At 41.7% G+C, this 13856-nt stretch overlaps 1 protein-coding gene across 9 annotated transcripts in view; it reads left to right on the forward strand.

Moving 5' to 3' along the window:
- The window catches only part of PIGN (phosphatidylinositol glycan anchor biosynthesis class N), a 103293-nt gene extending 100908 nt beyond the window's left edge, over positions 1-2385 (forward strand). For all 9 annotated transcript variants that reach the window (XR_014302872.1, XM_082699381.1, XM_082699378.1 and 6 more), the window contains one exon: positions 421-2385. Coding sequence is in view for 8 of the 9 variants with exons in the window: in XM_082699381.1 (XP_082555507.1) it covers positions 421-544 (124 nt within the window). In the remaining variant the exon portion in view is untranslated. The remainder of the gene's footprint in view (positions 1-420) is intronic.
- The last annotated feature ends 11471 nt before the right edge of the window (positions 2386-13856 follow it).

The raw sequence follows: 13856 nt of genomic DNA on the forward strand, positions 1-13856 counted from the left end.
CCTGGAGACAGTAACCTTGTAATGGTGACAAAGACACAGGTGCTGCCAGTATCAGGCAGACATTTCATAACATTCTAGTTATTGGAGAAATCTCAAAATATTCTTTATGCTCATCACTACTTGTATAACCAATTTGTTTTTTTAACATTTGACATTTATTTCAAAATCATTGGTGGGGGGGTGCCTGGCTGGCTCAGTCGGAAGAGCATGGGACTCTTGGTCTTGGGGTAGTGAGTTCGAGCCCCAGGTTGAATGTAGAGCTTACTAAAATAAGTAAATAAACTTGAAAAGATCATTGGTATCTTTTGTAATTCTGTGTATTTTATGTATACATTTAGAATCATTATTTAGAGGTATCTTATGTTCCTTCCCATACAGGTTCTCTCTTCCTGTAACATGTTTCTTTTTCTCCTCCTGTAGCATCAGCCACTACGTGATTGTCATGTCTATGACCATCGTTCTGGTGTTTCTCAATGGCCTGGCACACCTGCTTACGACAAAGAAACTTGAACTCTGTGGCAAACCCAAAAGCCACCTCATATGATACTACTGTCGCCATCATTCAACATCTCTTATCAAGGATTCTGTAAGAAAATGAATATTGGTATACAGCATGTTCTGCTCCTACAAAGAAAATGTTATGTAGAATTCTGAATCTACAGCTTGTCCAGAATAAAGGAGCTTCCATTTTCTTTAGGTTTTGTACACCTGGAATAGTGGTCATATCTGTGGCAAAGCATAGTAGGCTTTCTCTGTTTGCATTTTCTTCCTTTAGCTGGCAGCTCTTCACTCTGACGTTTCAGAGCACCTGGAACAGTCTGGTCACCAATGGTGCAACTCCCCACCCACTCGCAGGAGGGTGTGCTCTTGTGGGGACGGTTGCAATCACATTCAATGACAGAGAAACCTGACGGGAGTCACCAGGTGATACCTGAAATATTTATCAGCTCTCAGCACTGGTTTTGCAAGTAGTTCTATCTTGTAAGTGCTAACACTAGAAAGACAATCAGGATCTGTTACTTCCTGAAGCCTCAGGTGTTTGTCATTGTCCTGCAGTGAGCAGCAGGACGGTCTCTGCGCTGTTCCAGGGTGTTCCTCGTGTACCGGCCAGCTGCGGGTTTGACCTTCACTCCTTTTTTTCTCCCCTCCACCATTTCTGGATTCCCATTGGAATTTCAGGAGATGGAAAGGTAGAAAATGTTTGGTATTTGTATCTAGTTCAGGGGAAAAATTTTTAAAGGAAAAATATTTAATTGTAGATTTGGTAACTTTTACCCCCCATACCTTTTATCATATATTGTTTCAACAGAATTCTTGAAATCAATGGTTAAACTGACACTATCACAGAAATCATTGTTGACATTGCTTATCTTTCATATTGTAAGATTCTAGCCCAAAGGCCTAGAGTCCTCTCATTTAATTTAAATTTCTGTCTGTAAACTAATTCTAATGGACAAAATATTTTGAGAGTAATTTTTATTTGGATTTTTCATAAAGTGACCTTTATATAGCACTGTAGAGTTGGCCTTTTGCCCATGGTGTGCCCATCAATTTTTGGCTGATGCTAAACTTTGCTGGTCTAAGTCCCATTTTAAAAAAATAATTGCTTTTGAATTAAATTATAGCATTGCTAACTCACATTAATGATGAAGAAGTCCTCTACAAATTACTAGATTTTTCAAATTGGCAAGTAAGTGAGCAAATACAATTTGGAAGATTCAAAAGTCAGTTTGGCAAAATGTGCTTCCTAAATTTCTGCTTCTGATGAAGTGTGGTTATAATCTGTGTGTGACAGGACTTCGTGGTACACCAATGACAGCGCCATAGTAAGAAAAGAAAGAGACCGATGTCAGTCTAGGACAACATACATCAGTCTGTAATACCAAATTTCTATCAACAGCTAAGAAGCTGCTGTTAGCAGGTGATGACATTGGCAAATATAAAACCCATGAACTCTAAAATGTCTTAGAATATTTAATCTGTTTTAAAACAAGTCAGAGAAAACTGACTTTATAAACACTAGTGCTAAATTTAACTCCTTTATATCCTATCTATGTTCCATCTTTTCTCAGATTTTCACATGGAGGAATTAATGAATATTTTCTTATGGCATTGTAAAAGGTGCTCAGTGCTTTACCTTTATTTTGTTCTTCAAAGCCCATCTTTTCCTAATATCGTTTGGAGTCAGTGTGCGCTTGCAAAGCAGGAATATGTCCTTGTGGCCATAGGCTGGCCTTGCTGTGCTGTTTATTGGGAGCCTCAGACTCGCTTGGGAACAGTTTGCTAGATAGGCCTTTTCTGTTGTGCAGCTTGTCAAATACCTTGAAGTGTTTTGAAATGCATATTTTTATATTAATAACAAAAAATAAATATGATTTAAATATGTTTCTGTTTAAGGCATTTACTTTTTCATTCTGTTAATACCAGATCTCCAAATCAAAACTTAAAACATCTGCTGGTTCATATTTGCTTAAATTAGGAATTCCTAGAATAATTAAAGGGTGTATGTCAGATTGAGAAAATACTGAACAAAAAAGCCATGGACCGTGAATAAATCTTGGAGCATAGTCTAAGGACTTCAGAAGCTAAGTGCATCTATCCGTAATTAATCAACGTTTTAGTTCTCTATATTATTATATTTAGTGTGTGCTATTTAGAACATAAAAGGCTTTTTTATTTTTTTTAGGGAAATGTTATAAATGGTGATATGTTTTCATAATAATGCCTGCAAAATGATCCAACAATGATGGAGCTGGACTATAGACCCAGATATCTGTTTACCACTCACCATATTGTTTCTCCTGAAAAACTCAATCCTGTTTTCAGCCAATTCGCATATCAGGAGTATATATGTCTCCCATCTCCACACACGACTTTTATACACTTGCAGTAGGTTAAGGACTTCTTTGCTCCCCCACCTTTGATACATACCTCTGCCATCAAAAATGTCATTTCTGATGGAGCTCGCGTGGGGGGAGGAGGAAGAGTTAAGGTGAAATGGGGCAGACTGTCTCCAGAGGCAGTATCTCTAAAGGGCTCCAGTTCTCCTGGGGAGAACCTCGGGTGCTCCTAGATAAACCCTAGACATCCTAAACATCGTCTGATCCAAGGGACTGACGGCTGTGAGCTAAATCGACTCAAGTCATTTGGAGCGGACCCCCTTTTGGCAGTTCCGAAGATTCCTTTTTTTTTTTTTTTTTTTTAAGATTTTATTTATTGATTTGTCAGAGAGAGAGGGAGAGAGAGCGAGCAAGCACAGGCAGACAGAGTGGCAGGCAGAGGGAGAAACAGGCCTCCTGCCAAGCAAGGAACCCAATGTGAGACTCTATCCCAGGATGCTGGGATTATGACCTGAGCTGAAGGCAGCCACCTAACCAACTGAGCCACCCAGGCATCCCCAGAGGACTCCCTTTAAGAGACCAGGGAGAACTTGGTAATTTCTCACCTTTTCAGAGTCATTCTTTATATATCTACATTTTCTCCATCTCTTGTAAAATGCTTTGAAGTGGGATTGTTACAGTGTGTGTTTTCAGTACTATGGTAATATCTTGTAGCATTTTTGCATCAAGGGATATAAAAAAGGTAGGTGAGATTTCTGCACTTAATACTCATTCTGGGGGGCGCCTGGGTGGCTCAGTGGGTTAAGCCTTTGCCTTTGGCTTGGGTCATGATCTCAGGGTCCTGGGATGGAGCCCCACATCAGGCTCTCTGCTCAGCGGTGGGCCTGCTTCTCCTTCTCTCTCTGCCTGCCTCTCTGCCTCTTTGTGATCTCTGTCAAATAAATAAAATATTTTTTTAAAAAATACTTATGCTGTAACAAGAGCATTTGAGAAGTAACGTATCACTTACTAACTTATTAATGCAAACCGCCATTTTTCAACTCCTCCCCCTTGGAACAGCAGTATTTATTTGGGACATAGCAGTTGTCAAATCATGTCTCTTAAAACATCAGTTCCTTAGGATATCCAAGGAATCCTTTCTTGCGATACAAAGAGATGTCATCATAAAAAGGGTTCTCTGATCAAATACAGTTGAGAAGTTCTTAGTCAAATGAAGTTAAATAGGCATATTTATTATAGTACTGAGGGAATTTAACTTGGTCTGTGCATTGTAAGGGGGAGAAGAAGAGCGGTATGCCAGCGATTTCCACTTGCTTGGCTGCAGACCCTCCTTCAATTCTCCCTTCTAGCTGGTAAGCACGCTTCAGAAATGTCACCGTATACTTTCACACTTAAAACCTCAGTTTGTCACAGTTTTGGAAAAGGGTGTTCTCTGCTTAATTGAATCTGTTTTCCAGAGAAAATCTTAACCCTTAATGTGGGAAAACTTTAAAATTGTACCTGCCTTTTTATAAATTGTGCCTTCTGACCATGTGGTCTCCCATGTGGGACCCTCGCGACTTCCCTGCAGCATCCAGTTCATCCCCGATCATCAGCCAGCCCTGACGGAACTTGGACCAGGTCTTTATACCTTATATTTTACAGTCTTGACCAGAAAAATACACTCACAGCAAATATTGGCTTGTTTTCTTGTGATCTGTCCCTGTAGGAGGTGATTCCTAAAGTTTTTATGCCTTCCTTGGTTCTTGTTTTACTTCTCTCCTGCCCTTCTCTACGCATATCACTCCTCTCAGCCATGTTAGAAGCCGGTGTGGGTCCACATAATGGATTGAACAGTTCCCATCAGCTCTTCTGTTCAGTGTAGATAGGGTGGGAGCGGATGGAGCTCAGCCGGGCCGGTGTCTGCTTGGCGTTCTCTTCTGGGGGGTCACTGAGCCTCCATTGCTAACTGTGTCTGGCAGGAGCCAAGTGGGGTTTTTATGACTCTTCCCTCACCACAGTTGACTAGTTTAGAGGCGCACATCTGACGCAAGCTGGGCCATTCTGAGTTCTTTGCAAGATTCTCAAGCTAGAAAGGAGAGAAACTTTCTAAGATTCAAAGTTGAAGAGTTATTGATAGCTAGGTTGGATGGAGACGCTCTAGACGCCTCCTGACAGGTAACCTTCCATCATATGCTTACTTATCCAATAAAAAGAGGGATTATTTTTACTATCATTTCTAAAGACATGGTGGATAATGGCAAATCCAAAGCTTCACTTAAAATGCTTAGTTTTGTATATTCTTTTTCCTTCTTCTTTCTAAGCTGGAAATCAGTGGGACAGAATGGTTCAGTGATGTTCTTTGCAGGTCTGTTTGGCTCTGCCCTCTGCTGCCTGGCTTCTCTTGGTTCCAGCCATCTTGTAAACCTTCCCATTCATTTTCAAAAAAAAAAAAAAAATTTGTCTGCATTTCTTTTACTTGCAGCCAAGAACTTTAATGGATATGCATGCTTTGAATGTGTTTGTAAATGATCTCTCTCTCTCTTTTTTTAAGATTTTATTTATTTATTTGACAGACAGAGATCACAAGTAGGCTGAGAGGCAGGCAGAGAGAGAGAGGTGGAAGCAGGCTCCCCACTGAGCAGAGAGCCCGATGCGGGGCTCGATCCCAGGACCCTGGGATCATTACCTGAGCCGAAGGCAGAGGCTTTAACCCACTGAGCCACCCAGGCACGCCTGTAAATGATCTCTTAATGTTCAGTGCAATTTCTTTCTTTCTTTCTTTTTTTTTTAAGATTTTATTTATTTGTGAGAGAGAGTGAGCATGAGCAAGGGGGAGGGCTAAAGGGAGAGAGAGAAGCAGGCTCCCTGCTGAGAAAGGAGCCTGCCTTGGGGCTCCATCCCAGGACCATGAGATCATGACCTGAGTCAAAGGCAAAGGCTTAACTGACTGAGCAACCCAGGCGCCTCTGTTTAGTGCAATTTCTAATTACGACTTTTTAAAAATTTGTGATAAAACTTAGAAAGTCCTTACAATGTGCTGGCACGATTTAAATGCTTTACAAATACTAAACTATTTAATCCTCGTAACAACTCTATGAAGTAGATAATATACTATTTTATAGATGGGAAAACCTAAACACAGGGTGATTTATAAATAATCTGCCTAAGATCCCACAACTAGTGTGAGAGAGGCTGGCTGGCTGGCTTGCTTTGCTTTTACATTTTAAACAGACGGTTTCTGCCAAAACATTTTTCCTGGAATCTGCGTAAAAGTATTTGTATATTTTCGCTTCTGAAAGCATCCTGTAATAAACAGGTGACTCCTCAGTGGTATGTGTATACTAGAGCATAAACAGTGTAATTAGGAAAACATACTTTGGTAGTTGCCTACACGTGTGCAGTTGGCATGGGGCTCGCTCGCACCAGATTCTTAACATTTGAGGCAGAGGCCAGCTGTCTTCCAAATGGTATATAAAGCAAAAGGAGCAAGTTTCCTCACTTTTTAAAAAATTAGCATTAAAAGAAGAAGGGGAATTGTTTGCCGTCTATTTTCAAGCACTTGAAGTTTTGTGGAGACCTTGAAGTCCAGAGTACAATTAGTGTAGTAGGTCAAATTGTTATACACACACACACACACACACACACCCCACCCCCCCACCCCCCGAAAGAGAGGTCCACATCCTAATCCCTGGGACCTGTGAATGTGATCTTATTTAGGAAAAGGGTCATTGCAGATATAATTAAGGATTTTGAGATGAAATCATCCTAGATTATCCAGGGGAGACCATAAATCCAAAAGCAAAGTGTCCTTGTGAGAGGAGAGATGGCAAGAGGAAAAGGCCACATGAAGGCAGTGATGTGGCCACAAGCCAGGGAAGCCACCAGAAGCCGGGAGAGGTGAGGAAGGATCTTTGCGCCAGGCCTTCAGAGGGAGGGTGGTCCTGCCAGCACCTTGAATTATAACTTCTGGTCTCCAGAACTATGAGAGAATAAACTTTCATTGTCTTAAGCTACCCGGTTGGTGATAATTCGTTATGGCAGCCCTAGGAAACGAATACATTTGGGGAAGTGAGCTTTACAGAATCAGACTGAATCATAGCACTTGCATGGCTAACTCATAATATTTACTGGATCATGAGTTGGAGTACCGTAGTTCACCCTAAAATGTGAATATAAAGATATCCACACATAAATGTAGAGGTGGAATTAATTATTCTTTCATGTCAAGATTGCTGATGATTTTTTCTGGAACATTTCAGCCATGCTTTTCTGGAGGTACTAAAGAGATTCTTAGATTTTCCTTTTCCCTTCAATATCTTTGGTATTTACGCATCTGGATTCAGTTGAAACCAGAAAGTTGAAAGCTTGTCATAAAGCTGGTTATCTTTTAAACCGTTGCCCTCGGGCTTACTAGAGAGGAGCCTTACTCTCCTTCACACTGTGGCATCCGTGACCTAATCCAGAATGCGGGAGGGAATTTTCCCACAGGAGCCCTGGACACAAATCCTCTCAGTCTTGATCCAGATTTGGCGTGAATTAGACATGCCACCACAGGCCCCGTGACAGGGCCTGGCACCGTCACAAGAACATTCCTTGAACCTTTGAGTGAAGCCTTCAAATGATGTTTCCTTTGTTAAAGCACGATTTTCGTGTAATGTTAACTGACATTCTGGTTTATAAGATCTTATCTCTTGTCAGTCTGATGGTTGGAGCTGCTGTTCTTAATGCTTCCAAGGGCCTCAGAGCCTGACCAAAGTCACTGGGGTCTAAGACCGGAGACTAATGAGGTTAGGGCCTGTTAACCATCCCCTTGGTCTCTGCATTGGAGAGCTTGTGTGGCCGGAAGCTTACTGATTTCCACATTTTACCTGGTAGCTGCTCCTCCAAAGGTGGCTGACCTCGAGGGCAGAGCTAGTGAGGCCTGGAGCTTGGCCTAACACAGTGAAGCTTTGCTGTGAACTGAAGATGCCTGGAATCCCAGAGATGTGGTGCCTCCGGCAGAGAACCATCTGCTCTCTCTCCTCCTTCCTAGTGACCCACCTCCCAGCTTTTCTGAGGGGCAGCTTGAGGTTTTGGCCTTGCTCCTGAGTAAATCCTGAGGTGTTAGCAGTCACCAATATCAAATACCCTATCCCCCTATTCATCAAATTCTGCTTTTTGAGATGGAGTGAGTTCAGCTGGCTGTCAACAGAGTAAACGTGCTCTCCTGCAAAAAGGAAAGTTTCCCTCCTTTTGTGCATCCGTCCTGCCCAACCATTCCTCATTCAGCCCGGCACCGCCTCTGGGTCTCCCTACAAGAAGCTTTCCTTGAGCACTTGCATGTGAGCTCGAAGGTTGAATGAAGGAAACTGAAACAGTTAAAACCCAGCGCTGACTTTACAATCCCAATCTCGGGCTTTATAGGTGGGTAGAAAAGCTGGCAGGAGTGAGGCAAAAAAAAAAAAAAAAAAAAAAAAAAAAGGGAAAGATCAAAGGCGTTCTCTGGATCAGTTTACCCAAGAGGGCAGAAAAAATGAAAAATGATGTCAAGCCGTCAGACAAAACAGGTCTTTTTCTTCCAACACTTTTTACTGCCCGCCTTGTGTCCCAATCAAAATTGTGTTACTATTTGGGAGATCTTTGTAAAAGACAAAGGTGCAGAAGGCGCATATTAGGGACTCTTACCGAAGTGACCAGCAGCCTCCTATCGCCCCATTGCTGGCTTGCCAGAGTCTGTGCTGTGCTTGAATTTTCCCTGGTCTTGGCTTGCGGCCACCATGTTCTAGCCTTACAATGTCGGTGCTGCATTTCACATGGGGAGATGATGATGTTCATCACGCATCCAGAGGACAAACACCGGGAATTGCTTTTGGGGAATCAGGGTGACGCTACCTATGAAGACTTTTTTCCTTTTATAACTTCCTTACTTGGGAAGCACACCCAAACCCTCGGCTTTGTTAGATCCATATTCTAGGGAGCTAAGAAAACAGAATTGGGCAGTTGCTGTACAAAAAACTGTAACATGTCTTACTTGGAAAACTCCAGCAACTTTATTCTACATGAAAATGTGAATCATTTGCAAAATGGCACTTCGTGCAGAATTGTTATCCTTTATTGGACAATGCTTTTCAGTTTGAATAATTAAAATCACAGTACGGACAAGGAGTAGAAACTTGCTCCCAAAAATGGAAGCCAGAAATTCACAAGTTTGTCAAGATTATTTTTTGCCTGCTCCTGCCAGCTCCTTAATAGCATTTCCTTCTATAATAATAACTGCAATATTGTTAAAGCCTTTTAATCTGTTTCTTTTTAGAGTAGATGGTCTAAATGGCCTAAGCCTGTCAAGATGGTTTGATTCATTGTCTCAGAACTGCTGACATGTGGAGAGGGATAAAGGGCTCCGGAGAGTAAAGTCAGTGATTCTCTCTGCTGTGTCACTGCCCTTGTAGGTTTCTGCTATAACAATTGGCAAATAGAGGGCTGCCTGGGTAGCTCAGTGGGTTAAGCCACTGCCTTCGGCTCAGGTCATGATCTCAGGGTCCTGGGATCGAGTCCTGCATCGGGCTCTTTGCTCAGTAGGGAGCCTGCTTCCCTCTCTTTCTCTGCCTGCCTCTCCGTCTACTTGTGATCTCTATCAAATAAATAAAATCTTTAAAAAAAAATTAGCAAATAGAGACTCCCCTGGGGGGCAGGTATATAACGGCCAAAAAGCCTTAACACCTGTCAGGCATTCTTATCCTCAGCATCACTGTTAGTAGGGGCAAGAGGAAAGAGTTGGAAGTGAATTTGCCAGGTCCTCTCTGTAGATCATAGAATCCAGTGCTAGCAACAGCCTGGTGGCAGGAGAGCACAGTGTAAATGAGGATACTAAAATTCAATATGTGATGTTGGAAAAGGGTATTTTAATTAAAAATAAGTACTTATCATCTTCGTGTCTTTTAAAAAGCTTGTGCCTCGGGGGAAAACCCTGATTTGCACACTTGCAGTCATTCTGGTTTCACATTTGGTCTGTGATGACAAAAGTGTCACCTCCTTATTTCTCTGACAACTTCTGATGGGTCTGTCCAGTCCCAAAGCAAAGTCATTCTGGGATATCTTTTAACGGGAGTGGCAGTGGCGGGTCCAAAGCTATGAAGGCTGAGGGGACTCTCCGAGTGAGGAGAACATATTGTATACATTGAGAGGTAATAAGACATCAAACGCTATGTTACAGTTACCAAGAAATTTTTAAAAGTAAATTACTCTCCAATTTGGAAAGTTTGGCTTTAAGAAGGGCCTGTAGGCTATTTAACTTGGCTTTATCGGACATTTGTTAACTGTCATTTGTTAACTCTTGGGGCAGTAGAGTCTGTAATAATCAGACACATAAAGTTTCCACTTGCTTTTGAAATTCAGGGGGAGCTAAGAATGCTTAAGCATGTACCGTTCCTTAGAGTTTATGATCCTGGGTCTTGTTCAAATTAGCTGTGAAAATTGAGGAGTAGGCAAAAATTGATTTTTGCCTACTTTTAAATGATCTATTGAAAAGGGATAAAATAGCATGAACCATTTATATCTCAATAGTCACTTTTCTGGAAAATAGAATACTATTTCTGATCACCTAAGTATTTTGTGGAATTCTTTTGTGTGTTCCTTTAACAAAGATTTACTGAGTTCTTACGGTGTGCCACTCGCAGTCCAGTGAATGACAGACATATAAACTGATTGCTGAGCTGTCGTGATCTGTGTGACAGAACTAATATATGTCCCAAGATCTATAGGAGTCCAGAGGAAAACTGATAACTTCAGACAAGGTGGAAAAATTGGGGGAGATTTCACAGATGTAATATTTGAAGTAGGCCTTGTTGGGGCCATTATCATTAACTTGGAGGAGTTTAAGATACCGGAACTGTAATAGTTTTAGGTAAAAGACTGACTGAGACTGAATTTAGACAGGGGACGGTGGTGGAAAGTGTATTTGAAATCTTGGCCAGACTTATTAAATTGACAGTAATTATACAAATTGTGAATTTTACAATTTTACAATTTTACTGAGGTCCAGCTCCTCAGTTCCCAGGTCAGTAGGTAAATAACAGATACACATCCTGGTCAGTGATCAATCATGTTACTTCTTCTGAAGTCTGTCACTGATCAGTCCTGGTGGAGGACCTCTTTGAGAATGGGCTGGTTTACCAGTATCTCCCAAATAAAATCAGGGCTTCCAAATTTCAATGTTTTCTCTGCTACAATGTACCCCACTGAGTGTGGGAGCAACACTTGGCTCTCTCCATGTCATCTAGTGGGACAGAAGCTCAGATAAAGGACACAGTTATGTTACTCTGGCTACGTTATTGCCATGGTAATAGAAGCTCAGAAGCCCTGCATCTCTCTGTGTCTATGAAGTGGTGGTGAGATACCTTGTTAGCATGCAATCAGCATGAGATCTCAAAAGCTTTCATGGTTCCTGACATAACATATGCCACAATTCGTTTATTTACCCATCTTTTAATGGACATTTGGGTTTTTTCCTGTTTGGAGTTTTTATAAATACATCTGCTATAGACACATAGGTCTTTGAACATGTGAACGTATACTTCCTTTTCTCTTGGGTAAGTACCTAGGAGTAGAATGGCTAGATCATATAGTAGGTATATGTTTATTTTTTAATACATTTTCAAACTGTATTCCAAAATGTTTGTAACATTTTTTTATTCCCACCAAAAGAGTGTGAGAGTCCCAGTTCTTCCGTATCTTTGCCAACATTTGACATGGTCAGTATTTTTTTAATTTTAACCACTTTAGGGGCGCCTGGGTAGCTCAATCAGTTAAGCATCCATCTCTCGGTTTCAGCTCAGGTTATGATCTCATGAGTTCATGAGATCAAGTCTCACACTGGGCTCCACACTCAGGAGTATGCTTGAAGATTCTCTAACTCTGCCCCTCCCCCCACTCACAGGCTTTCTCTCATATAAATCTTTTAAAAAAATAAATATTGACCATTCTAATAGGTGTGTAGTGGTATCTCATTGTGGTTTTAATTTCTCTAATGACTCATGCGTCACTATGCTGATGTCCATATATCATCATCTTTGGTGAAGTATCTCTTCAAACATTTTGCCTATTAAAAGATACAGCTGTTTAAAAATATAGATATATATAGCTGTTTTAAAGTCTTTATCTGCTAATTCTATCATCTCTGTCATTCTCAGTCTTTCAACTAGCTATTTTTCTCTTGGTTATGGATTATATCTTGCTGCTTCTTCACATGTCTACATGTCTAGAAATTCTTGGTTGTATGCTACAAATCACAGATGTTACATAGTTGAGTTTTTAGATTCTCATGCTTCTCTAATACAGTGTTGAATTTTGTTCTGGTTGGTAGTGAATTTGTAGATCACCTTAATATGTTCAAGGGCTGGTTTAGAGCCGTGTTAGTGTAGGTCTAGAACAGCCTCTCTGGGGTCTCTCTTGGGTGCCTGGGGCCACTCTGATTGGTCAGTCCTTGAGCATGTCATGGACCTATGCAGGCTCTAGTATTTGTTAAACCCCCAGTTCTACAGTGTCTTTGATCAGCCTCATGGAGTCTTGTCCTAAGATGAATAGCCTGGTATTTAGCTGAAGCCTCAAGGGGAACTTCCCCAGCCCCCCTGCAGATATCTGGAACTCCCCCTGTGCAGCTCCCTTGTCTATGTACCTTGCCCTGCACTCTCCAACTGTCTTACTAATCCAAACTTTCAATTTCTGTCTCCTCAGCTTTGCAAGACCCCTGTGCTCTGTTTGGCTTCCTCCTCGTGCCACAGTCTAGAAAGTGTCTGTAGAAAGAGTATCATGGGACTTATCTCTCAGGAATCATGGTCTTGTGCTGCCTTTTGCCTGACTTCTGGAAACTGTAATTCCATATATTTTGTTCACTCTTAACAGTTGTTTGCTGTAGGAGGGCTAGTCCAGGATCTGTTAATCTGCCATGGCCAGAAGCAGAATCCCAAATGTGCTGTAATGAGGAAGTCCATTTAGAAAAGCGGGTCTGGGAAGGCCTCCCTAAGGAACAGATGATAACTGGGGGGTCAAGCAGTGGAGCAGTGATTGGGCCCTCCTTTGCCTCCTAACTGGTTCCTCTGAGATGAAGTAGCAAAAGGTTATTTGGATGAATTTAAAGACATTTTGCCTTGTTTTTTGTTTTCAGCAAAATCATCAAGCTAAAATGTGTCTGGAACTAGTTCCTGGCAATTTCCCCTATCTCTTTACATTCAGGACATGATTTTTGTTTTTTAAGCTCTGTGTTTTGTTGGTCTGGAAAGTAAAAATTTTAATGTGGTTAATGAAATGTCATGAAGACACATTCAAGTTTGAAAATGATCTCCATCTCTGGCAAAAAAGTGGAACTAACCCTGCAAACACTAAAGGCATCAGTTACGTAGACTCTCACTTTGTGTCAAGAAGTGAGTTGACTCAGGGTTGTCTGGGTGGCTCAGTCGGTTGAACGTTCAGCTCTTGGTTTCAGCCCAAGTCATGATCCTAGGGTCGTGGGATCAAGCCCTGCATCAGGCTCTGCACTCAGCGGGGAGTCTGCTTGAGAGTCTCTTTCTCCTTCTGCCCCTCCCACTTCTGTGTTCTCTCTCTCTCAAAACAAATGAATCTTTTAAAAATATATATTAAAAAAAAAAAGAAATGAGATGACTGGGTTCAGATATTTAATATGCCTTCTATAACTGCTACTCTGGGCCAGGTCCTTGACACCTCAGGCTTTGTGTGTTTGTATGTGTGTGTGTGTGTTTTCCTCCTTAAACTAGGGAGTTAGACTAGGTTTTTCTCTGGTTTCAAGGCAATGAGGACAAGGTTTTTGTTATATGTACCTGCTTTCATAATCAGTCAGCAGATGTGGATTTGAACCTTGCTACTGCTCCCTCTGGAGCCCCAAGTTTCTCATCTTAAAAACTGCAATACAAGGGGTGCCTGGGTGGCTCAGTGGGTTAAGCCTCTGCCTTTGGCTCAGGTCATGATCTAAAGGTCCTGGGATGGAGCCCCACATCGGGCTCTCTGCTCAGCAGGGAGCCTGCTTCCCCCTCTCTCTCTGCC

Source organism: Mustela nivalis (genome assembly GCF_964662115.1).
Source record: "Mustela nivalis genome assembly, chromosome: 14".
Taxonomy (NCBI): domain Eukaryota; kingdom Metazoa; phylum Chordata; class Mammalia; order Carnivora; family Mustelidae; genus Mustela; species Mustela nivalis.